This window comes from Pristiophorus japonicus, chromosome 14 (genome assembly GCF_044704955.1).
Source record: "Pristiophorus japonicus isolate sPriJap1 chromosome 14, sPriJap1.hap1, whole genome shotgun sequence".
Lineage (NCBI taxonomy): Eukaryota > Metazoa > Chordata > Chondrichthyes > Pristiophoridae > Pristiophorus > Pristiophorus japonicus.
The window spans coordinates 168,834,409-168,859,834 of NC_091990.1; the positions used below are offsets into that span (position 1 = coordinate 168,834,409).

General features: G+C 46.2%; 1 protein-coding gene across 1 annotated transcript in view; it reads right to left on the reverse strand.

Annotated features, from left to right (window-relative positions):
- The window catches only part of LOC139279543 (protein lin-54 homolog), a 228,533-nt gene that overhangs the window by 139,182 nt on the left and 63,925 nt on the right, over positions 1-25,426 (reverse strand). The window contains exon 3 of the mRNA XM_070898671.1: positions 14,890-14,998. Within this exon, the coding sequence (XP_070754772.1) occupies positions 14,890-14,998 (109 nt within the window). The remainder of the gene's footprint in view (positions 1-14,889; positions 14,999-25,426) is intronic.

Consider the following 25,426-nt stretch of genomic DNA (forward strand, 5'->3'; position numbering starts at 1 on the left):
GCAATTTCCTCTGTGGAGCGAGTATCATGTTCACAGATCCTGGACAAATTTGACTCACTATTTCAACCCGGCATTGGCACTTTCATGGGGGTCAAGGTAGTGATTCACATAAACCCGGACGCCAGGCCAGTACACCACAAGGCCAGGGCGGTGCCGTACATGATGCGGAAAAAGATAGAAGGCGAATTGGACCGCCTGTTGAGGGAAGGCATCATCTCGCCAGTCGAATTCAGTGACTGGGCGAGCCCAATTGTGCCAGTGCTCAAGGCAGATGGGTCGGTCAGGATATGTGGTGATTACAAGGCCACCATCAATCGGGTGTCGCTCCAAGAGCTACCGAGAGCGAAGGATCTCTTTGCGACGCTATCCAGTGGCAAACTTTTTTCAAAATTGGACCTGACCTCAGCTTACATGACCCAGGAGCTGGCGAGTGAGTCGAAGAAGCTGACCACCATTACGACACACAAGGGGTTGTTTGAGTACAACAGATGTCCTTTCGGGATTCGCTCGGCTGCCGCGATCTTCCAACGACATATGGAAAGTCTCCTCAAGTCGATTCCAGGGACGGTGGTTTTTCAGGACGACATCCTCATCACGGGTTACGATACTGAAGAACACCTCCACAACCTGGAGGAGGTGCTACGCAGACTGGATCGGGTAGGGCTGCGACTGAAAAAGGCGAAGTGCGTCTTCCTAGCTCCAGAGGTAGAATTCCTGGGGATGAGGGTAGCAGCAGACGGGATCAGCCCTACTGCGTCCAAAACGGAAGCGATCCAGAGAGCACCCAGACCCCATAACACGACGGAGCTGCGTTCGTTCCTGGGGCTCCTGAACTATTTTGGTAACTTTCTTCCCAAATTGAGCACGCTGCTAGAGCCGCTATATGTGCTCCTACGCAAAAATCGCGAATGGGTCTGGGGGGACAGCCAGGAAAGGGCTTTTAAAAGAGCACACAATTTGTTATGTTCCAACAGTCTGTTAATGCTATATGACCCATGTAAGAAACTTGTGTTAACGTGCGATGCGTCGTCCTATGAAGTCGGGTGTGTGTTGCAGCATGTCAATGCCAAAGGTCAGTTACAGCCGGTAGCTTATGCCTCCAGAAGTCTGTCCCAGGCAGAAAGGGGCTACGGGATGGTAGAAAAGGAGGCGCTCGCATGTGTATATGCGGTAATGAAAATGCACCAGTACCTGTTTGGCAGGAAATTTGAGCTGGAGACAGATCACAAACCCCTAATGTCCCTTTTGGCCGACAACAAGGCCATAAATGCAAACGCTTCGGCCCGCATACAGAGGTGGGCACTCACATTAGCCGCCTATGACTACACAATTTGGCACAGACCGGGCACTGAAAACTGCGCCGATGCACTCAGCAGGCTCCCACTAGCCACGACTGATGGGGCTACCGAGCATGCTGCTGAGATGGTCATGGCTGTTGAAGCTTTCGGAAGCGAAGGCTCACCCGTGACAGCCCGTCAGATTAAAGTCTAGACAAATAGAGACCCGCTATTGTCTAGTCAAGAAATGTGTCCTGAATGGGAACTGGGCAGCCACGTACAGGGCATGCCCTGAGGAATTTAAACCATTTCACAGGTGCAGGGATGAACTCTCGATTCAGGCTGATTGCCTCGTGTGGGGAAACCGCGTAGTCATGCACCAGATGGGCAGCTAGGTATTCATTAGCGAACTCCACAATGAGCACCCGGGCATTGTCATAATGAAGGCAATTGCCAGGTCACACGTTTGGTGGCCAGGGATAGACGCAGATCTGGAACTTTGTGTTCACAGGTGCAACACGTGTGCCCAGCTGGGCAATGCGCTCAGGGAAGCCCCCCTTCGCCCCTGGCCATGGCCCGCCAAGCCTTGGTCACGCATCCATGTGGACAATGCAGGTCCTTTCATGGGAAAAATGTTTTTGGGTGTAGTAGACGCCTACTCCAAATGGATCGAGTGTGACATTTTATTTTCAAGCACATCCTCTGCCATGGTAGAAAGTCTACGGGCAATGTTCGCCGCCCACGGTCTACCGGACATCTTGGTCAGCGACAATGGCCCATGCTTCACAAGCACTGAATTCCAGGACTTCATGGCAGGCAATGGAATTAACCATGTCAGAACGGCACCATTCAAGCCAGCCTCAAACGGCCAGGCAGAACGAGCAGTGCAGATAATCAAACAGGGATGCTCAGAATCCCAGGGGGTTCCCTACAAAGCTGCTTATCACACTTCCTATTGGCCTATAGATCCCGACCACAATCGCTCACAGGGGTTCCACCCGCAGAGCTGCTAATGAAAAGGACGCTCAAAACCCGGTTATCCCTTATACACCCACCATGAAAGAAATTGTCGAGAGCAGGCGCCAGTCACAATATGACTACCATGAAAGGAATGCGAGGGCGCGATGTATTGATGTAAATGACCCTGTTTTTGTCCTCAACTACGCTGCAGGGCCCAAATGGCTTGCAGGCACTGTGATTGCCAAAGAGGGAAATAGGATTCTGGTCGTTAAACTTACCAATGGACAAATCTGCCGCAAACATGTGGATCAAACAAAAAGGAGGTTCAGCAACCCCATAGAAGAAGCAGGGGAAGAACACAATGTAGAGTTCACTCCTCCACAAGTGACCGAACACAGGAACCAAGTGGAGGAGAGCCCAGTCACTGTGGGCAGTCCGGACAGGCCTGAGGCACCGCAAACAGCAGACACTCAGGCCAGCGCCCAACAACCGGAGCCCCAACTTAGGCGCTCTACAAGAGAGCGTAAACCACCAGAGAGACTCAACCTGCAGCGATGTCCCGGGGCTGTGATGATTGACCTCCAACAACCACAACCATCTTCCTTTGTGCCAGGTTTGACTCCAGCCAGTGGAGAGTTTTCCCCCTGATTCCCATTGAATTCAATTTTACTTATGCTGCTGATGCCACGTCACTCAAATGCTGCCTTGATCTCAAGGGCAGTCACTCTCACCTTGCCTCTGGACCAAGGCTGTAATGAGGTCTGGAGCCGAGTGGTCCTGGCAGAACCCGAATTGAGCATCGGTGAGCAGGTTATTGGTGAGTAAGTGCAGCTTGATAGTACTGTCGACGACACCTTCCATCACTTTGCTGATGATTGAGAAGAGACTGATGGTGTGGCAATTGGCCAGATTGGATTTGTCCTGTTTTTTTGAGGGCAGGACATACCTGGGTAATTTTCCACATTGTCGGATAGATGCCAGTGTTGTAGCTTGGCTCGAGGCGCAGCTAGTTCTGGAGCACAAGTCTTCAGCACGACAGCTGGGATGTGGTCACGGCCCATAGCCTTTGCTGTATCCAGTGCGCTCAACTGTTTCTTGCTATCACGTGGAGTGAATCGAATCGGTTGAAGAATAGCTTCTGTTATGGTGGGGAGGCTCCAGACCTCATTACAGCCTTGGTCCAGAGGCAAGGTGAGAGTGACTGCCCTTGAGATCAAGGCAGCATTTGAGTGACGTGGCATCAGCAGCATAAGTAAAATTGAATTCAATGGGAATCAGGGGGAAAACTCTCCACTGGCTGGAGCTTCTGTTGAGGAGGAGGGTGAGATGGATCATTCACTCGGCATTTCTGGCTGAAGATGGTTGCAAATGCTTCAGCCTTGTCTTTTGCACTCGTGTGCTGGGCTCCATCATTGAGGATGAGGATGTGAATATTTGGTACATCAATATTTGTACAAGTGTCCTACACAAAAATTGAAAACCACAGGTCTAAAGCACAGATTGACATATTTATCTGTATAAATGTATATCACCAGCCACTGCAGAGGCTGGGAAGCAGTGAATTGGCAGTGTTGTTATGTGAATAAAATATTGATTTGGAATCCACCCTCAGATTATTTTATGATTATTCAATGAAACATGGTGATAAAAAATGAGTAACTTGACATTGATGTCAACTATGGCACCTACTATCAAAGCATCCCATGTCAGACTATAATGTTATCATCCAAAACTAACATTGTAGTACCTGTATATTAAATTATAAAATGTAAAGAAATGGATGGAGTAATAATAAATTTGGTTCTGTGGTTTATGACATTATCTAAACAATTTCTATGATGCTTCTTATAATAATTCTTAGCACATCCTCACAATTGCCCACATTAACTGAATACTCAACTGAAGACTGTGGAATATATCTTTTATTCCGTTCACAAGAGGAGCTTTATGACTCAACAATTATCTTACCTATTGATTGATCTATCAGACTGCCTCAAAAGATGGATCTGTTGAAAATAGTTTTCAATTGTAACAAGAAAACTTCAAACTGGTTAACAAATGGTCGGAATTACTCTAATGTGGATGATAATTGAAGACTTTATGGGGCCGAAATTTCTCCTTTCCTTAAGGCCTGTTAACACCGGAAATCAGTGGCCCCGCTGCGAGTGGAATGGCCGCCAATTTTTCATGTAATGACCGCCATTATCAAATTCCGCTCCTGCGGTATCCAGCAGTGACCCGTTCCCCCCACTACCGCTCCGCTGCTGCCAAGCCATCCTAAATGCGTTATCAAAGTGCGCACCGCTGATATTCCGCCCCCACGCCAAAATTCCATCAAGAAAATCTACCTCCCGCCAGGCGATGCCAAAAGCTGGTTTTCTAAGGCAGTCCAGTCAGGCTGTGGCCTTCTAAAATGGTGGTGCGGCTCCCATTAAAGGGGAGGACACACTGCCGCTGCCGCTATGTTTTTTTTTTGTCGGACGACTGGATTGTCGGGCCGACAATTATGCCCCCGGGTTCGGCCAGACCGCCAACAGGCAGCCTGGCACCCACTCTTGGATGCCAGGCCGCTGGCCCGGCCGATACCCTCCCTGGTGGCCCAGTGGATCGAACTTAAAAAATCGCGAAGGCTCTCCCCTTTAACTGAAGGGCAGAGCCGTAGTGACGCGGCGCCATGATGACTGACACCAGCGGACACTACACTCCACCCCAACTTCTGTCCCTCTATTGTGCTCATCGCCGCATATCCACCCCCATTGTGAGCGACTTCCGGACCGCCGGGAAAAAAAAGCCAAAGAGCGGAATTTCGTTCAAGAGGCCACCTCGTCCATCGCGGCGATAAAAACACTAAAAATGGGCTGCGGCACCCCGTTTCTAGCAGGAGGCAATTTCGGACCCTATGCCTTTTGTTTCCTTGGATGGCTCATGAGTATCCTTGTTATATTCTTTTATTGATTCCATAAAGAAGGTGAAGACAGCAATAGCAAAGAGGCTGAAGGTGGAAAGACCCGAATGTAATACTGTCAGAAAAGGCAACTTCCACAGCAGCAAACTGAGAAAATACTATATTACACATACTGTGCCTGTTTGAATCTCTCTGTTTGTCATTCATGTTGGAGGACTTGTGGTAGTCTCTTCTCTAACTTGGGAATGTGCTTTAGATTTTAACAACCTGAGCTTTGATCATTGGAAATCAAATTTATCATTATGACTTCTGATGATGTTAACTTTCTAGTATTCTTGGACTCCTGCTAGGGATCTCTCTATATCCTGAGAGGGGTACAGTTAACTGACTTGTTTAATACAAGTTGCTGTATCAAAGAAGTGGCTGCAGAGATAGTGGATGCATTGGTTGTAATTTCCCAAAATTCCCTGAATTCTGGAGAGGTCCCAGCGGACTGGAAAACCGCAAATGTAACACCCCCATTTAAGAAAGGAGGGAGACAGAAAGCAGGAAACTATAGATCAGTTAGCCTAACATCTGTCCTTGGGAAAATGCTCGAGTCCATCATTAAGGAAGTAGTAGCAGTACATTTAGAAAATCATAATGCAGTCAGGCAGAGTCAGCATGGTTTTATAAAAGGGAAATCATGTTTAACAAATCTGCTGGAGTTCTTTGAGGATGTACGGAGAAGAGTGGATAAAGGAGAACTAGTTGATGTCGTATATTTGGATTTCTAGAAAGCATTCAATAAGGTGCCACTCAAGAGGTTACTGCACAAGATAAAAGCTCACATGGTTGGGGGTAATATATTAGTGTGGATAGAGGATTGGCTAACTCACAGAAAACAGAGTCGGGATAAATGGGTCATTTTCAGGTTGGCAAACTGTAATTACTGGGGTGCTACAGGGATCAGTACTGGGGCCTCAACTATTTACAATCTATATTAATGACTTGGATGAAGGGACCGAGTAGCCAAATTTGCTGATGATACAAAGATAGGTGGGAAAGCAAGTTGTGAGGATGACACAAAGAATCTACAAAGGGATATGGATAGGCTCAGTGAGTGGGCAAAAATTTGGCAGATTGATTATTAATGTGGGAAAATGTGAGGTTATCCACTTTGACAGGAACAATAAAAAAGCAAATTATTAATTAAATGGAGAGCGACTACAAAATGCTGTAGTACACAGGGATCTGGGGGTTCTTGTGCATGAAATGCAAAAAGTTAGCATGCAGGTGCAGCAAGTAATTAGGAAGGCAAATGGAATGCTGGCCTTTATTGCAAACGGGATGGAGTATAAAAGTAGGGCAGTCCTGCTCCAACTGTACAGGGCGTTGGTAAGACCACACCTGGAGTACCGCGTACAATTTTGGTCTCCTTATTTAAGGAAAGGTATACTTGCATTGGAGGCAGTTCAAAGAAGGTTCACGAGGTTGATCCCTGAGATGAAGGGGTTGTCATATGAAGGTGGAATAGGTTGGGCCTATACTCATTGGAGTTTAGAAGAATGAGAGGTGATCTTATTGAAATATATAAAATTCTGAGGGGACTTGACAGAGTAGATGCAGAGAGGCTATTTCCCCTCATGGGGGAATCTAGAACTAGGGGGCATAGTTTCAGAATAAGGGATTGCCCATTTAAAACAGAAATGAGGAGGAATTTTTTCTCTCAAAGGGTCATGAATCTTTGGAATTCTCTACCCCAGAGAGCAGTGGAGGCTGGCTCTTTGAATATATTTGTGGAGAGACAGATTTTTGAACGATAAGGGAGTCACGGGTTATGGGGAGCGGGCGCGGAAGTATAGTTGAGGCCAGGATCAGATCAGCCATGATCTTATTGAATGGTGGAGCAGGCTCGAGGGGCCAAATGGCCTACTCCTGCTCCTATTTCTTATATTCTGATGTTGTAATGTGATATTACACAATGCTGGCATCATATTCTGCCAGAATCCTGTACTTATGTATTTTCACCAGTTAGGTTAAGAGGTATTTTAGACTCAGTTATTGGAACATTGTGAAGGGTTGATGAATGCAGGAGACCCGGCACAGATACGATAAGCTAAATGGCCTCCTTTTGTGCCATAAACTTCTATCATTCTATGATTCTTTGAGACACTTGGCTCAAAAAGAAACTTTGGATGTTTTCCAAATGGAATTGAGTTAAGGGAACTGTTGACTGAGTTATGGATATTTGTACATTCTCCCCTCAGAATAAGTTTATCGTGATCGCTTTGACTGATGTCCTACACAGAAATAGATTCAGAATTCCCTGGTTCCCCAGGAGGACACCTGACCTTAAATCTTCTTCCCTCTTGTCTCACCTTCTCATTCCCTCTTGTTTCCTCGAAGCATTTAACACAGAAAATTACATTGAATTTTATAGCAGAGAAACAGGCCATTTGGCACAACAGATCTATGCCGGTATTTATGCTCTACACGAGCCTCCTCCCACCTTACTTCATCTCACCCTATCAACATATCCTTCTATTCCTTTCTCCCTTATATACTTATCGAGCTTCCTCTTAATTGCATCTACACTATTCGCCTCAACCACTCCAGGTGATAGTGAGATCCACATTCCCACCATTCTCTGAGTAAAGAAGTTTCTTCTGAATTCCTTATTTGATTTATTGGTGAGCATCTTATATTTATGGCCCCTAGATTTGGACTCACCCACAAGTGAAAATATCTTCTCTATATCTACTATATCTAACCTCTTCATAATTTTAAAGACTTATATCAGGTTACCTCTCAGTCTTCTCTTTTCGAGAGAAGTAAAGAGTCCCAGCCTGTTCTGTATTTCCTGGTCGTTGTACCCTCTCAATTCTGGCATTGCCTTGTAATCTTTTTTGCACTTTCTCCACTGCTTTCATATCCTTTTTGTAATATGGAGACCAGCACTGTGCACAAAACTCTTAAGTGTGGTCTAACCAAGGTTCTACATACATTTGACGTAACTTTTCTGCTTTTGAGTTCTATGATAAATAAATTCTAAATAAATATTAAAATGCTAGAAAATACACAGCAAGTCAGTCAATGTCTGAAATAGAATGGTTAACATTTTGGGTAGGATCCTTCATCAAAATTGGAAATGTCAGGGGTGAAGTTACTTTCTAAAACTGATCAAAACAAAAGAGAACGGTCCTTCCTTCCTATTTTAACTTGTTAAACTGCAACATAAATTGACCTGATTGCCCATCAATCTTTGTTCTTCAAGCTTCTGATTGGCTAAAGAGGTATATTTGGAACCAGTTTTCAACCAATCAAACCTCACCTTTTAAGTTCCAATCTTCAAAAATAGGAAGACGAAGAATGTAAATAAAAATATAGCTCCTTTAGAGAAATACAATGCAGTAAAGATCAGTTAAGTTAAATTACAAGATCACAACATTATTGCAGATGAGGAAGGCCATTCAGGCTATCTTAGTTCATCCATCCAGAAAGACCCTTGGGGAGAAAGGTCCTACCTTATCGCCACCCGTCAGTGCAGCATAGTGTGGAGAAAGCGGTGGCCACCGCTCATCCGCAAGCTGGTGGCAGGTCCAGCGGCGTCCACCATTTCCGTGGTCCTGGTAGCACTGCCACTAAGTAATATCGCCCTGAAAAGAAAAATGGCGCTGTGGTGACGTCACGCCGACGTAACGTCACCACGGTGAACTTCGACCCTAGCCCTGACTTCAGCGCTGGATCCTCAGCACGCCAAGTAAACCCAGCGTGCAAGTAGGCAGACAAAGGCGCTGTCAACACCTCCTAATGGGACACACAGATCTTTCAGGTAAGTTTGCATTTCAAACCTTTGGACTGGGGTTTCTTGATTTTATTGAAGGAGTGGCTTGCTCCAATACATGTTTAAAGTTTTTTTTAAGTGTGTAGGGAGTGCTGCTGGATGCTTGCAAGGACCCAGATGGTAAAAGAAGGCCTCTGAGAAGACAGAAAATGCTGAAAATAATCAGTAGGTCAGGCAACATCCATGGAGAGAGAAACAGAGCTCACATCTCAGATTGAGATGCTGCCTGACCTGCTGAGTATTTCCAGCATTTTATGCTGCCATTTCAGATTCATTTTGCTCGTGGAGGGAAGAGGAAGAAACTGAAGAGGAAAAAGCAAAAGAGGAAGAAGCAGAAGAGGAGGAAGCAACCCAGACAGCCCCTTTCTGGCCGGGATATCCGCAATGGAATCATCCACTTGCGGTCTCAGAGACCTAACCCCCAATTCCCCTTTCAACATTAGCCCCACACCTTACCTTCCCTCTGTTACTAACCATCACAGCGTCCTCTTGGCCACAATGTTGAAATAAAAGCCAGCACAAAGCAAACTTACCAACGCAACTTTATACATCTATCCATCCAATATGACATCAAGAAATCAACTCATCACCCTTGTGCAGTCCCTTAGTGACTGTCTTGTGTGCCTTTGCCTATCCTGATGTCACACAGTGCTACCCAGAGGCTGGAAGGCTGCTGACTTTCAGTGGGGGGAAACTGCAAATTTCTGGTCGACCTTGAGGAGCTGATGACTGGGAGTGTCAAATCGAGTGACAGTGTTTCTTCTTCTTCTTGACCTCTCCCTCTTCTTGGCTAATCACCAGTTGGGTAGGCTATATTTCTTGGGTGTGTGAAATGAGGAAGGCACAAGGGTGGAGTTGTGGTGAGGGGAAAGCAAGAGGTGAATACGAGGATACCAGCATCTTGTATCCTATCTGCCCGCCGTTGGTCAAGGGCTCAGCCATGCCCCTGCCAAGGATGGTCAGCACCGTCTCCTCCAAGGGACTGAGCTGAGGCTAGGAATGGGAGATGTGCTTCGCGATTGCTACAAATTGTTGGTAGGTGAGTGATTGGGATGGAGAAGTCGTGCATTGAGCATTGTGAGAGGCAAGTGATTCAATTGGTAAGAAACGGCTTTTGAAGATGCATTCACTGACCTTGACCAGTGGTCTGAGGTCATGAGGTCTCTTTGGGCACTGGAGCAGGATGGTGTTGGGCGACACTGCTGGCAGTGACATGGGCCCACATCATTCTTTCTGGAGGGGGCCTCCTGGCCCCTGTGGGTGGAGGACGTGTCTTGCAGTATTGAGTCTCTGCACAAAGCTGGAGTGCTGTGTGCGAGGCCCTGGGTGCCTCTTCCCTGGCTTGCTGAGCAATTTGTGTTGGTGCTGAAGCACTTTCCCCAGTTTTTGAGGTTCAGAAGGGAATTCAGCTTTAAGTGCTGAAGACTCCCATTTGGGACTTCTTTTTAATGTTAGTTTTTATTTGAAAGGCAGTAAGGGCTGAAAAATATATTTTTTTAAATTTGATTTTAATTTTTATTAGTTCTGAACGCATTGCCCCTTTAATTCCTAGCCCCTTTGATTGCCCACAATTCATTGCAAACTCTGCAGCCTCGCTCCCAGAGACTGTAAGAAGCTGTAACACCGTATTGGACAGGAATTCCTGGTCAAATGCCTCCACTAACACCAACAGGAGGGCGTTACACTTTATGTTAGCACTGGGCTAAAAATCTTTACATTCAATGTATTAATCAGCCTTTTTTCAAAAATAACTTCCTAATATCAGTGCTAAAAAAATGTTTTACTAGTTTGAATCCATGTCCCTCTGTCCCACTCTTGCAATTTAATTTAAAGTAACATTCCAGATTTAACTTTTCCATTGAAACAGTTCACAGCAGTGAGGACGAGGAGGATTGGAAATGGCAGACATGCTATAATGCAGTGCATTTGAGGCAGGTGTAGCTAAGCCCTCTTGCCTGCCTGCCTGACCCAGTAACGTAACCATGCATAAAGTATTCAAGTTGAGATTGACTGCTCTGGCTACATCCTTCCACTATGACTTTTGAGGGCCTTCTCTGCTCATGCCCAAACATGGTCTGCATCCTTTGGCAAACTTGGGCTCGCTGCACTTCCACTGCTGCCTCCGAAAACCTGAGGCGCAATGTTCTACCGCAAACCTCTGTGACATTAGCAAATTATTTTTACTCCTGGTTTCAAACAAAATGTTTATTGCTGATGCCTGTCCATTTGAGTTGCTGTAAGCGTTTCCTATCTCCAAATTGGAGATCACATGGCTCCAGTTGGGGTGGAGTGTAGAATGTTTCAGTATAAGGGGTGTTGCAGTGGTGTGGGGCGGACTGGTTGGGCTGGGTGCTCTTTGCCTTTCCGTTATTGTTCATGGGTTTGTATGTAATCTTTAGGGCTGCTGACCGAGGACCGTGCAGCTCTTTGTCGGCCAGCACAGACACGGTGGGCCGAAATGGCCTGCTTCTGCGCTGTAAATTTCTATGTTTCTATGTTTCTATTCCAATCAGAGGTGTTAACAATGCGAGGAATTCCTCCTGAATATTCTAATTGGGTCTACTTTGGAAACCGGCAGGGTCAGAGCTCGTGCAGTCGGGTGAGTAAAAGTCCCAGCCACCACAGTTTTGATGGTGATCGTAGCAAGGAGAAAAATCTGGGCTCGAGTACATAATCAGTTGTTGAACAAGGCCTGAAGGTTATTTACCGAATCCCGTGAGTCTAAACAAACCAACAATTTTAACCACAGTCTCACTATAATGCATCATCTGTTTCACTTATGTGACCAGTGTGCCATGGCTGACACTCCTGAAGATAAAACATGGCAAAAAACGTTAGTGGGAGTTGTGTACAGACCTCCAAACAGTAGTAGTGATGTTGGGGAGGGCATCAAACAGGAAATTAGGGGTGCATGCAATAAAGGTGTAGCAGTTATAATGGGTGACTTTAATATGCACATAGATTGGGCTAACCAAACTGGAAGCAATACGGTGGAGGAGGATTTCCTGGAGGGCATAAGGGATGGTTTTCTAGACCAATATGTCGAGGAACCAACTAGGGGGGAGGCCATCTTAGACTGGGTGTTGTGTAATGAGAGAGGATTAATTAGCAATCTCATTGTGCGAGGCCCCTTGGGGAAGAGTGACCATAATATGGTGGAATTCTGCATTAGGGTGGAGAATGAAACAGTTAATTCAGAGACCATGGTCCAGAACTTAAAGAAGGGTAACTTTGAAGGTATGAGGCGTGAATTGGCTAGGATAGATTGGCGAATGACACTTAAGGGATTGACTGTGGATGGGCAATGGCAGACATTTAGAGACCGCATGGATGAACTACAACAATTGTACATTCCTGATTGGGGTAAAAATAAAAAAGGGAAGGTGGCTCAACCGTGGCTATCAAGCGAAATCAGGGATAGTATTAAAGCCAAGGAAGTGGCATACAAATTGGCCATAAATAGCAGCGAACCTGGGGACTGGGAGAAATTTTGAACTCAGCAGAGGAGGACAAAGGGTTTGATTAGGGCAGGGAAAATGGAGTACGAGAAGAAGCTTGCAGGGAACATTAAGGCGGATTGCAAAAGTTTCTATAGATATGTAAAGAGAAAAAGGTTATTAAAGGCAAACGTAGGTCCCCTGCAGTTAGAATCAGGAGAAGTCATATCGGGGAACAAATAAATGGCAGGCCAATTGAACAAGTACTTTGGTTCGGTATTCACTAAGGAGGACACAAACAACCTTCCGGATATAAAAGGGGTCAGAGGGTCTAGTAAGGAGTAGGAATTGAGGGAAATCTTTATTAGTCGGGAAATTGTGTTGGGGAAATTGATGGGATTGAAGGCCGATAAATCCCCAGGGCTTGATGGACTGCATCCCAGAGTACTTAAAGAAGTGGCCTTGGAAATAGCGGATGCATTGACAGTCATTTTCCAACATTCCATTGACTCTGGATCAGTTCCTATCGAGTGGAGGGTAGCCAATGTAACCCCACTTTTTAAAAAAGGAGGGAGAGAGAAAACAGGGAATTACAGACCGGTCAGCCTGACCTCAGTAATGGGTAAAATGATGGAATCAATTATTAAGGATGTCATAGCAGCGCATTTGCAAAAAGGTGACATGATAGGTCCAAGTCAGCATGGATTTGTGAAAGGGAAATCATGCTTGACAAATCTTCTGGAATTTTTTGAGGATGTTTCCAGTAAAGTGGACAAGGGAGAACCAGTTGATGTGGTATATTTGGACTTTCAGAAGGCTTTCGACAAGGTCCCACACAAGAGATTAATGTGCAAAGTTAAAGCACATGGGATTGGGGGTAGTGTGCTGACGTGGATTGAGAACTGGTTGTCAGACAGGAAGCAAAGAGTAGGAGTAAATGGGTACTTTTCAGAATGGCAGGCAGTGACTAGTGGGGTACCGCAAGGTTCTGTGCTGAGGCCCCAGCTGTTTACATTGTACATTAATGATTTCGATGAAGGGATTAAATGTAGTATCTCCAAATTTGCAGATGACACTAAGTTGGGTGGCAGTGTGAGCTGCGAGGAGGATGCTATGAGGCTGCAGAGTGACTTGGATAGGTTAGGTGAGTGGGCAAATGCATGGCAGATGAAGTATAATGTGGATAAATGTGAGGTTATCCACTTTGGTGATAAAAACAGAGAGACAGACTATTATTTGAATGGTGACAGATTAGGAAAAGGGAAGGTGCAACGAGACCTGGGTGTCATGGTACATCAGTCATTGAAGGTTGGCATGCAGGTACAGCAGGCGGTTAAGAAAGCAAATGGCATGTTGGCCTTCATAGCGAGGGGATTTGAGTACAGGGGCAGGGAGGTGTTGCTACAGTTGTACAGGGCCTTGGTGAGGCCACACCTGGAGTATTATGTACAGTTTTGGTCTCCTAACTTGAGGAAGGACATTCTTGCTATTGAGGAAGTGCAGCGAAGATTCACCAGACTGATTCCCGGGATGGTGGGACTGACCTATCAAGAAAGACTGGATCAACTGGGCTTGAATTTACTGGAGTTCAGAAGAATGAGAGGGGACCTCATAGAAACATTTAAAATTCTGACGGGTTTAGACAGGTTAGATGCAGGAAGAATGTTCCCAATGTTGGGGAAGTCCAGAACCAGGGGTCACAGTCTAAAGATAAGGGGTAAGCCATTTAGGACCGAGATGAGGAGAAACTTCTTCACCCAGAGAGTTGTTAACCTGTGGAATTCTCTACCACAGAAAGTAGTTGAGGCCAATTCACTAAATATATTTAAAAGGGAGTTAGATGAAGTCCTTACTACTAGGGGGATCAAGGGGTATGGCGAGAAAGCAGGAAGGGCGTACTGAAGTTGCATGTTCAGCCATGAATTCATTGAATGGCGGTGCAGGCTAGAAGGGCTGAATGGCCTACTCCTGCACCTATTTTCTATGTTTCTATGTTTCTATAACCAATGGTATTCTTTGGCATTGTGGGGCACAATGAGAACTACTTGCACCACAACCTTTGAACTGTTTGCACGATTGCAATAATTTTCTTGGCAGAAGAAACGACTGACCCCATTTGCCGTATTCAACCTAAAAACAACTAAAACGTCTGATACACAGACTTGCAGAATAGTTTTTAAGCACAATGACTAACACACGGTGACTCCCAGAACCTAGGAAACTTAAATCAACTGTTGGCCGATTTCTGGAGCACACTGTCCCTCACAACTGAAGACTATCAATTCCCTCAGTGGTACCTACGGTAAAGCAGCCTGTAGATTATGAAGCTATAAGGTTATAGATTGATGGGGGCTCCCTGGAGCCATATGGTTTTCAGGGCCAAAAGACTGCCTCTGTAACTCGTAACTGCCCTGGTCACATTTGTTCTTTGTAGAATTTCATTGCAGACTGACTTGGGATAGAGAGATTGATTTTATTGTCTACCTTCAGAGTGAGTTGGTGAACAGGGTGGCTGTGTGGCTTCAGGTGGTTGCCCAGTAGAAATGTATTTACCAACACCAACATCGGAAGAAATGAATGGACCTTTAATCACCTGAAATAAATCAGAGCATGAACTCAGTGGTACATCGTCAGACATGAGAAATTGTGCTCAACAATTGATTACATTTTTCTAACACTGTTATGAACCAGAATTGTGAACCTGTGGAATTCTCTACCTCAGAAAGTTGTTGAGGCCAGTTCGTTAGATACATTCAAAAGGAAGTTAGATGTGGTCCTTAAGGCTAAAGGGATCAAAGGGTATGGAGAGAAAGCAGGAATGGGGTACTGAAGTTGCAAGATCAGCCATGATCATATTGAATGGTGGTGCAGGCTCGAAGGGCCGAATGGCCTACTCCTGCACCTATTTTCTATGTTTCTATCTCTGACAAGAGGGTGGGCAAAGAATTGGACATAGGGTTCAATCAGTATCAGTCTTGAGATGTTATTTGAGTAATCACCACTACTACCTTCCTTCCCACCTTCCTTCCATCCTTGTGGGGAAGAGCTCTTCAAAGCACTACTTGAACTGATGCTTACAACTGCGGGTATTAGCTCCCATCATACCCCTTCAACTTACCAGTCCACCATTTACAAGAACATAAGAATCTTTAGGAAGAGGAAAAAAGCTAATCAGCCCAACATGAAAACTGGGAATTCCCGCTGATATGTCAAAAAACGATGAAATGAATAGCAATGTACAAGTCAAAATTTAGGGGCCGATTTTCAGCAAGGCCTCCGGCCGCCCAAGTGTCGGTGATGGCCGCCGAGGTACTGGACGATACTTTGGGCGGGATATTCATGAAGAAGGTCCCTCGAAGGTCGGCGGGCGACAAATGGACGACGCGCGCCGCCAATCTGGGCGTCAGCGGGCGGGAGGTCTCATTCTCAGCGGCAGAGGCACTTGCCGCCCAAGTGCCGCCGAGTCGGGCCCACGGAGGGTCGAAGGCCTGCAAATAAAAATCACCAATCAAAAATACAAAAACTATCGGAAGACCCTTCAGGGGACCCCAGGTGAGTAAGTCGCTGTTGAAAATGTTTTTAAAAATGTCCACTTACCTTTTATTCAGGTTCTTCAGACTTACCATCAGGGACAGACCAGCCTCCAGCCAGCGGCCCACTCCCGTTCTGCCACCGACTCCTGCCCGCAGGAATCTGGGAGCTCGGCGGGCGAGAGCTCAGTTGCGCCACTCGGTACCTGCGCTGACGTCAGCGGGCGGTTCCTGGCGGCTCTCCCCTCCCGCCCGCTCCAGGCCGCCCCGAAAGTGACACTGGGCGGATCTGCAGGAGGAATGGCGACGGGAGTGGGCGGCATTCGGCAGTAATGGGCGGTGGTCTGCTGAAAATCGGTCTGCACTCTTCTAAAGTGAGTGGCCTGTTACCCTATCCCTTCCAATTCTCCCTATTTCAATGTTCTTTAAGCATATTCCATTTAAAATTTGATGACCAACCAAAGATTAATGTGATAAAGTAAACACAGATTTGAACAGAACAGACTCTAATTTTGGTTCCAAAAACATGCTGTAATATACAAGGTATGCCCTACGCAATGTTTCTTAAATTAGGAAACTAATGCAGGATGAAATGGAGTCACCTGCTCACAATATATGCAGTGGCCTCTTATCTGTGCTCGGTTTATTTAACTGCTTTTACAATGCTCATGGCAACTAGTTCACTCTTCTCAGCCAACCGGTTGCAACTCCAAAGTAAATTCAGTAAAAACAAGTCTGCCTGGCTGCCAGCCTCAGCAAATCCTGGCAAATATACTTTTGGATGGCAGATGCCTGCACGGCATGTCCAAGAGACTTTGGGGCTGAAATTCAACCACCCGATAAGGCCTCTCTGGCGGCCATGCGGCCGTGTTGAATGGCCACCGACTTTTCATCGAATGACCGCTGCTCGCAAAATTCTCCTCGGGGGTTTTTCCGGCGGTGCCCCGCTCCCCCCATTTCCGCTCCGCTGCTGCCGAGTCCTCCGAAGTGCGTCGTCAAAGTGCGCCCCGTCGAAGTCCCACTCCGGAAGCGAAATTCAGCTGGGAAAATCTTCCGGCTGCTGGCCAGTGCCCCCGACAGTTTTTCTGTCGGTGTACTGTGTTTGAAATGGCGGTGCGGCCGGCATCTTATTTTTGTCCCTCGGCCAACTGCCAGGTCGGCCCAACAATTATGCCCCCGGGTTCGGCGGCACCGCTAACAGGCAGCCTTGGGTGCCAGGCCACTGGCCCGGCCGAAACCCTCCCTGGTGGCCCAGTGGACCTAATTTAAAAAGATGCAGAGCTCGTAGCGGCACTCCCCTTTAACTGAAGGGGAGAGATGTGGTGATGCACCGCCTCCCAGAGCTGATGACTGACGGAGATTCTGTCCCACCCCACTTCTGCCCCCTAAGACAGAGATAGACAGTTTCTTCACCGATAAGGGAATAAAGGGTTGTGGGGGCAGGGAAGTGGACCTGAGTCCATGATCAGATCAGCCATGATCGTATTAGATGGCGGAACAGGCTCGAGGGGTCGTATGGCCTACTCCTGCTCCTATTTCTTCTGTTCTTATGCTCTTATTAGTGGCACAGTGAGTAGCCACAAGTCACAGGACTTCCTTTCCGGCACAGAAGACCTAATTTAAACTCGATTGGTGTTGTACGGTTGAGGGTCGAGGTAGGCAGTACACCATCTGCATCATGGCAGGTTTGGGAAATATAAACTCCCGGGCTTCATGTGTATAGAATTAGTGAGACTCCAATCTGAAACCGGTGGGCGGGGGTCGCCAGTGACTGAAGGACAAGCACTTAGCACAATCGTAGGCGGGGTTTAGGGAAGGCCTCCTGGTCACGGCGGGGAAGCCCAGGGCAGGGTCAAGAACATCCTCTTTCAAAGGCACCACAATCTCCAGAATGTTGTTAATTATTCTGAGTTCCAATGTCAGGCTTTCCACGATCAACTTGCTTTATTTCACACGTGTTATTTTCAGTGTGGGTACTACTTTGCAATGCATAACATTTCCCCCGTACATCTCTAGTCATTGCTAGTTTTACTGTGTTGCAAATAAAAGTCACCAACCCAGTTTTGAAACAAGTAGTTTGGTTTAAGAGCTATTTGCAAGTTTCTAAAATGTAAAGCATTTGTGTAGAAATGGCATTGAAAAACTTATTAACTAATTCCTCCACATCATAGGACACATATGTAAGTGGAACAAATGAACCTCTATTGTAAGAAACAGACATTGAGGATTGAAATTATGCTGTGTAATATTAATATTGAATGTATTAATGTAATGGTATGGAATTCTTTTGTCTTCTATTTTAACAAAAACAGTTTAAAATAAGTGGGTAACACAGGGGTACCCAACTGTAGATGGCTCTAGCCATCTGTCCCATGAAATGTACTATTTACACTTCTATTTCTTATTTGCTTGTGCATCCTTCTCGACCTGTCTGCAGCCTTTGACACGCCTCTCCACCATCGTCCAGCTGGGTGGGACTGCACTCGCCTGTTTCCATTCTTATCTCTCTAATCGTAGCCAGAGAATCTCCTGCAACGGCTTCTCTTCCCACTCCCGCATCGTTATCTCTGGTGTCCCCCAAGGATCTATCCTTGGGCCCCTCCTTTTTCTCATCTACATGTTGCCCCTCGGTGACATCATCCGAAAACACAGCGTCAGTTTCTACATGTACTAATGACACCCAGCTCTACCTCACCACCACTTCTCTCGACCCCTCCACTGTCTCCAAATTGTCAGACTGCTTGTCCGACATCCAGTTCTGGATGAGCAGAAATGTTCTTAAAATTGAATCTTTGGAAAACCGAAGCCATTGTTTTCGGTCCCTGCCACAAACTCGGTTCCCTAGCCACTGACTCCATCCCTCGCCCCAACCTCTAGGTCTGAGGCTGAACCACACTGTTCTCAACCTTGGTGTCATATTTGACCAAGAAATTAGCTTTCGACCACATATCCACAGCATAACTAAGACCGTATATTTCCATGCCCGTAACATCGCCCATCTCCACCCTTGCCTCCGCTGCTGAAGCCCTCATCCATACCTTTGTTACCTTTAGACTTGACTATTCCAACACCTTCCTGGCTAGCCTCCCACATTCTACCCTACGTAAACTAGAGGTGATCCAAAACTCAACTGCTCGTGTCCAAACGCATCAAGTCCCGTTCACCCATCACCCCTGACCTACATTAGCTCCCGGTTAAGCACCGCCTCGATTGCAAAATTCTCATCCTTATTTTCAAATCCCTCCATGGCCTCACCCTCCCTACCTCTGTAATCTCCTTCAGCCCCCCCACCAACCCCCGGGACCAAGATATCTGCGCTCCTCCAGTTCTGTCCCCTTGCGCAGTCCTGATTTTAATCGCTCAACCATTGGTGGCCGTGCCTTCTGTTGCCTAGGCTCTAAGCTGTAAAATTCCCTGCCTAAACCTCTCTGTCTCTCTATATGCTGCCCTTGGTGACATCATCTGCAGACATTGGGTCAGCTTCTCCATGTACACTGAGGAAATCCAGCTTTAACTCTCCACCACCTCCCTTGACCCCTCCACTGGCTCTTTGGTGTCGGTCTGCTTGTCCGCTATCCAGTCCTGGAGGTACCACAACTTCTTCCAGTTCAACACCGGGAAAACCAAAGTCATTGTCTTTAGTCCCCGAAACATACTCCATACTCTCGCCACCAATTCCACCCCGTCCCTGGCCGCTGTCTCGGACTGAACCAGACTGTTCATAATCTTGGCATCCAATTTGACCCTGAACCTGAGCTAAGCTTCTGACCTGACCTTCCATCACAAAGACCACCTACTTCCATCTCTATCTCATCATACATCTCTGCCCTTGCCTCAGCCCACCTTCTGCTAAAACCCTCATCCATGCCATTGTCATCTCCTGACTCGACGATTCTAATGCTTCCCTGAACAGGCTCCCATCCTCTCCATTTTGTAAACTTCTGCCCATTTAAAATTCTGCTGATGATGGTGCTTCTGCTCTCCATGAAATTAAGTAGAAAGACAATGAAGCAATGATACAGCTTGGTGGTCCATCCAGATCTGGTTGTTGGCAGCCAACCTGGTCAATCACTCAGTATGCCTTGAAATTTAGGCCTGAAATTGGAGAGGCGGTGATGAGGATAAGAGGCCATCCGGGATGTCAGTAAGATAAGACCACTGAAGGTGGAAGCAAGGCAGTTGTGGAGCAGACTGATGGAGGCATTGGACTACAGAAAGTCGAGGCTAATGTTTGAGATGAAATAAACATGTAACTCATCCATTAAAATAGCAAAGTAATAATTGTCATTTGCACAAAAGTACAATTGCTCCTCTTTGTTGATGAGTGTGGCTGACTTTCAAATACTGAAGAGAGGTTGAGAAGGATGAGGAGGGATAGTGCACCAAGGTCACAATTGCAAAGGGTGTAATTTATGACTTTGATTCGGGGTTTACAGTGCTGTGGCAGTGGTGGAAACCTGACTGGAGAGATACAAACAAGAAATGTTCTTGGCTTGTCCACTTCCTCCATCAATCATTAGATCATTACTACACTCTCCAACTACCTGCTCGACAATAAGATCCAGATGAGACAACATTTCTTCCCGATTAATGTTTACAAAACCAAAGCCCACCTCTTCAATTTCTGCCAGTACCTGCTGATTCTGGCCTTGACCATCAATCTCGGTGGCTGAAGGCACGGCTGCCTGTATGCCATAATATACCATGGCATGAGAAAGTGTGCAATCCCTTTTTATGTTTATTCAATTAAAAAGCATCGAGCTATGGCTTAAATGCTAATAACTCTAGTGGTATTGCTCTGGTCATGATTCTGCAGTCTGACAGCCTGATCACATCACACTAATAGTGTAGAAAGTGAGTTAAGGCTTGGACTGGTCTGTTCATCACCAATGTCATTCCATGCATGCATAAAAAAAGAAACTATTCACATTTCTGTGTTAACAGAACAAAATATTAACAAGCAAAAATAGGACTAGCCTTGCTTCACTGTTATAAAGTGTGAAATTAACTGATTAGTTGGCATTATTTAGTCATTACCGACTCTTTTAATTTATTTTATAAATATATTTATCCAATAGCTTGTCTCCTCGGTCTGAAAGATATTTAATTATAATATATACATCTGGATGTTATAAGGGAGATTCCGCGATCCTACACTGCTAACTAGGAGCCACACTTGCTGGACATTCAATGACAGCACAAAGGAAATGATTAAAAACCAGTTAATTTATTTATGCAACAATAACCTAATAAATAGCAGTGAATCACAGGGGGAACAACTTGTGGCGTTACCGTCCCCCTGAGGCACCCAGGCATGACGCCACGACCAACTCCCGCAAAATTCCGCAGGAGTTTAGCGACGGCAGTAATCGGTAGCGGCCCGCCCCGCTCCGCTGGCGATGATGACATTTGGGCAAATCCGGCCTGCCGCTCCATCTGTTTGTCCCTCATCATTGGGAAGAAGATGTACTGGACCCTTCTCCTGTACAGTGCATCTGTGACCTGCCGGATGCACCAATGTGCCGAGAATTGGGAGATGTTGCCAATGTCTGCAGTGACAGGCTGGAAAGACCCTGTGGCGTAAAAAATTCAAGGCGATGGTGACCTTGGTCTCCACAGTGAGGGCGGTCCTGAGGCATGTTTGAGGCTACAGATCTTCTCGCAGGACAGTGCAGAGCTCCATGAGTACATCTGTCCGAAATCGTAGCCTTCGCAGGCATTGTTCAGTGAACTGGAGGAAGGAGAACTGAGGTCTGTAGACCCTTTGAGAGTCTAGCCTCCTTCCCCCACGTCAGCGTTGGCCACTTCCCCTGGCAGCTGCCTGCTGGCCATCTCCCTGGTCCTCCTCATTCTCGGGCTCCTGTGGAGGCTCTTGCTGGAAAGGCTCCTCTCCTAGTATTTGGAGGGGGGGGCAGCATCCCTCGCACTCCTCCTGATGCCATCTCCCTCCTGGCCACCCTCTCTAGCTGCAGGTCTGCGCACATCTGCACGCCTTTCTCTCGGTTGTGCAGCCACGGCTGCTGCCTCCCTTGTCCGCTGCCTGTCTGCACGGTGCTGACGGTGACACCTTCTCCTGCGTGCTACCCTGCTTCTGACCAGGTGTACCAGGTTTCGCCCTCCCAACACTCCTCTCATCCTCAGGGTGAACCCTGCTAATTAGGTTACTGCAGCCCACAATGAGGTCTACAGGCCTCCACTAAAGAGTCAGACCTGAAAGTTCTACAAAAGTCTATAAAGACATCTGAGCAGCACTCAACTGTTTAATAAATTCAAATGAAAACTTAATGAAACTATTTTCTTGGCAAAGGGCCCCAATCGCGGCAAAACTCCAGCGGTGTCGCGTGCAAGCACCGACTCGAATACCTTGCGGGGGCACTGCCTGAAGAAGTCCTACCATTTTATAGTTGAAAATCGCTGTGGTGGCCGTTTTCCAGTGGCCCGCCTGCTGTTTCCCTCACGGCTGAAAATTATCCTTTATTTTGACTTCACCCCGTCGTTTCTGGCGGAAGTGAGCACAGCTCAAAACCTCCCGCCGAGCTGAATATGGCTTGGGGAGGGGAAGGTACCCGACCACGGCGGCCGATTGATTTTTTCGATTGGCCACCCAAACCCCGTGGTAGCCGTCCCTTCGCGGACGATGAGTCACAGCCCCAAAGTCTCTTGATTAGCAGACCAAAACTGCACACAATACTCAAGATGTGGTCTCACCAAGGCACTGTACAGCTGCAGTAAGACCTCCCTGCTCCTATACTCAAATCCCCTCGCTATGAAGGCCAGCATTATATTTGCCTTCTTTACTGCATGCTGCACCTGCATGCCTACCTTCAATGACTGATGTATCATGACACCCAAATCTTGTTGCACCTCCCCTTTTACTAATCTGTAACCATTCAGATAATAATCTGCCTTCCTGTTTTTGCAACCAAAGTGGATAACCTCACACTTATCCACATTATACTGCATCTGCCATGCATTTGCCCATTCACCTAACCTGTCCAAGTCCCCCTGCAGCCTCCTAGCAGCTCGCACTGCCACCCAGCTTAGTGTCATCTGCAAACTTGGAGATATTATGTTCAATTCCTTCATCTAAATCATTAATGTATATTGTAAATAGCTGGGGTCCCAGCACTGAACCCTGTGGCACCTCACTAGTCACTGCCTGCCATTTTGAAAAGGATCCATTTATTCCCACTCTTTGCTTCCTGTCTGCCAGTTAGTTCTCTATTCACGTCAATACATTACCCCCAATACCATGTGCTTTAATGTTGCACATTAATCTCTTGTGTGGGACCTTGTCAAAAGCCTTTTGAAAGGCCGAATACACCACATCCACTGGTTCTCCCTTATCCACTCTACTAGTTATATCCTCAAAAAATTCTAAAAGATTTGTCAAGCATGATTTCCCTTTCAGAAATCCATGCTGACTTGGACCAATCCTGTCACTGCTTTCCAAATGCGCTGCTATTTCATCTTTAATAATTGATTCCAACATTTTCCCCACTACTGATGTCAGGCTAGCCAGTCTATATTTCCCTGTTTTCTCGCTCCCTCCTTTTTTAAAAAGTGGGATTACATTAGCTACCCTCCAGTCCATAGGAACTGAACCAGAGTCTAGAGAATGTTGGAAAATGACTACCAATGCATCCACTATTTCTAGGGCCACTTCCTTAAGTACTCTGGAATGCCGACTATCAGGCCCTTGGGATTTATCGGGCTTCAGTCCCTTCAATTTCCCTAACATCATTTCCTGACTATTAAGGATTTCCCTCAGTTCCCCCTTCTCGCTAGACCCCTGGTACCCCTAGTATTTTCTGGAGGTTATTCGTGTCTTCCTTAGTGAAGACAGAACCAAAGTATTTGTTCAATTGGTCTGCCATTTCCTTGTTCCCCATTATAAATTCCCCTGATTCTGACTGCAAGGGACCTACATTAGTCTTCACGAATCTTTTTCTCTTCACATATCTGTAGAAGCTTTTGCAGTTAGTTTTTATGTTCCCTGCAAGCTTCCTCTCATACTCTATTTTTCCCCTCCTAATTAAACTTTTAGTCCTCCTCTGGTGAATTCTAAATTTCTCCCAGTCCTTAGGTTTGCTGCTTTTTCTGGCCAATTTATATGACTCATCCTTGGACTTAACACTTTCCCTAATTTCCCTTGTTAGCCACGGTGGAGCCACCTTCCCTTTTTAATTCTTACGCCACACAGGGATGTACAATTGTTGTCGTTCATCCATGTGATATTTAAATGTCTGCCATTGCCTATCCAGCATCAACCCTTTAAGTATCATTCTCCAGTCTATCCTAGCCAATTCACGTCTCATACCGTCGAAGTTTCCTTTCTTTAAGTTCAGGACCCTAGTCTCTGAATTAACTGTGTCACTCTCCATCTTAATGAAGAATTCTACCATATTATGGTCACTGTTCTCCAAGGGGCCCCGCACGACCAGATTGCTAATTATTCTTCTCTCGCTACACAAGACCCAGTCTAGGATGGCCTGCTCTCTAGTTGGTTCCTCGAAATATTGGTCTAGAAAACCATCCCTTATACACTCCAGGGAATCCTCCTCCATCGTATTGCTACCAGTTTGGTTAGCCCAATCTATATGCAGATTAAAGTCACCCATGATAAATGCTGTACCCTTATTGCACGCAGCCCTAATTTCCTGTTTGATGCCATCCCCAACCTCCCTACTACTGTTTCATGGTCTGTACACAACTTCCACTAATGTTTTCTGCCCTTTGGTGTTTCGCAGCTCAAACAATATACATCTACATCATCCACGCTAATGTCCTTCCTCACTATTGCGTTAATCTCCTCTTTAACCAGCAACGCTACCCCACCTCCTTTTCCTTCCTATCTGTCCTTCCTGAATATTGAATACTCCTGGATGTTGAGTTCCCAGCAGAACCATTTTAGTAACAATAAATACGGTCACAGAAATATTTCATTAAGAAGAAAAAATGTAAATTAGTTTTAATCTTTTTTTTAAGTTTTATAATTCTCAATGGAACAGTCTGCTTCTTTGATATTTTGGGGTACAGACTATTGTTATATATGTGGACTTGTATTTACTCTGTACAGCCACCAGAATGCTCATCCCCTGGAGTCCCAAGGGATCCCATAATCCCTTGGGAGCACAGGTATTTAAGGAGGCTTCACAGGTTGGAGAGGCACCCTGGAGACCTACAATAAAAGACTACGGTCACACTTTACTTTGAGCTCACAGTGTTCAGTATGACTCTTTCTCCATACACAACAACTGGCGATGAGATACAGATAGCGAACCCAAAGATGCAGAGAACAGTGGGCATCCTGGAGAAATTTTCAGAGGGAGATGATTGGGAAACTTTTGTGGAGCAACTCGACCAATACTTCGTGGCCAACGAGCTATATGGGGAAGAGAGCGCTGCCAAACGAAGGGCGATCCTCCTCACCGCATGAAGAATCTGCTCACACCAGCGAAACCCACGGAGAAATCGTACGACGATTTGTG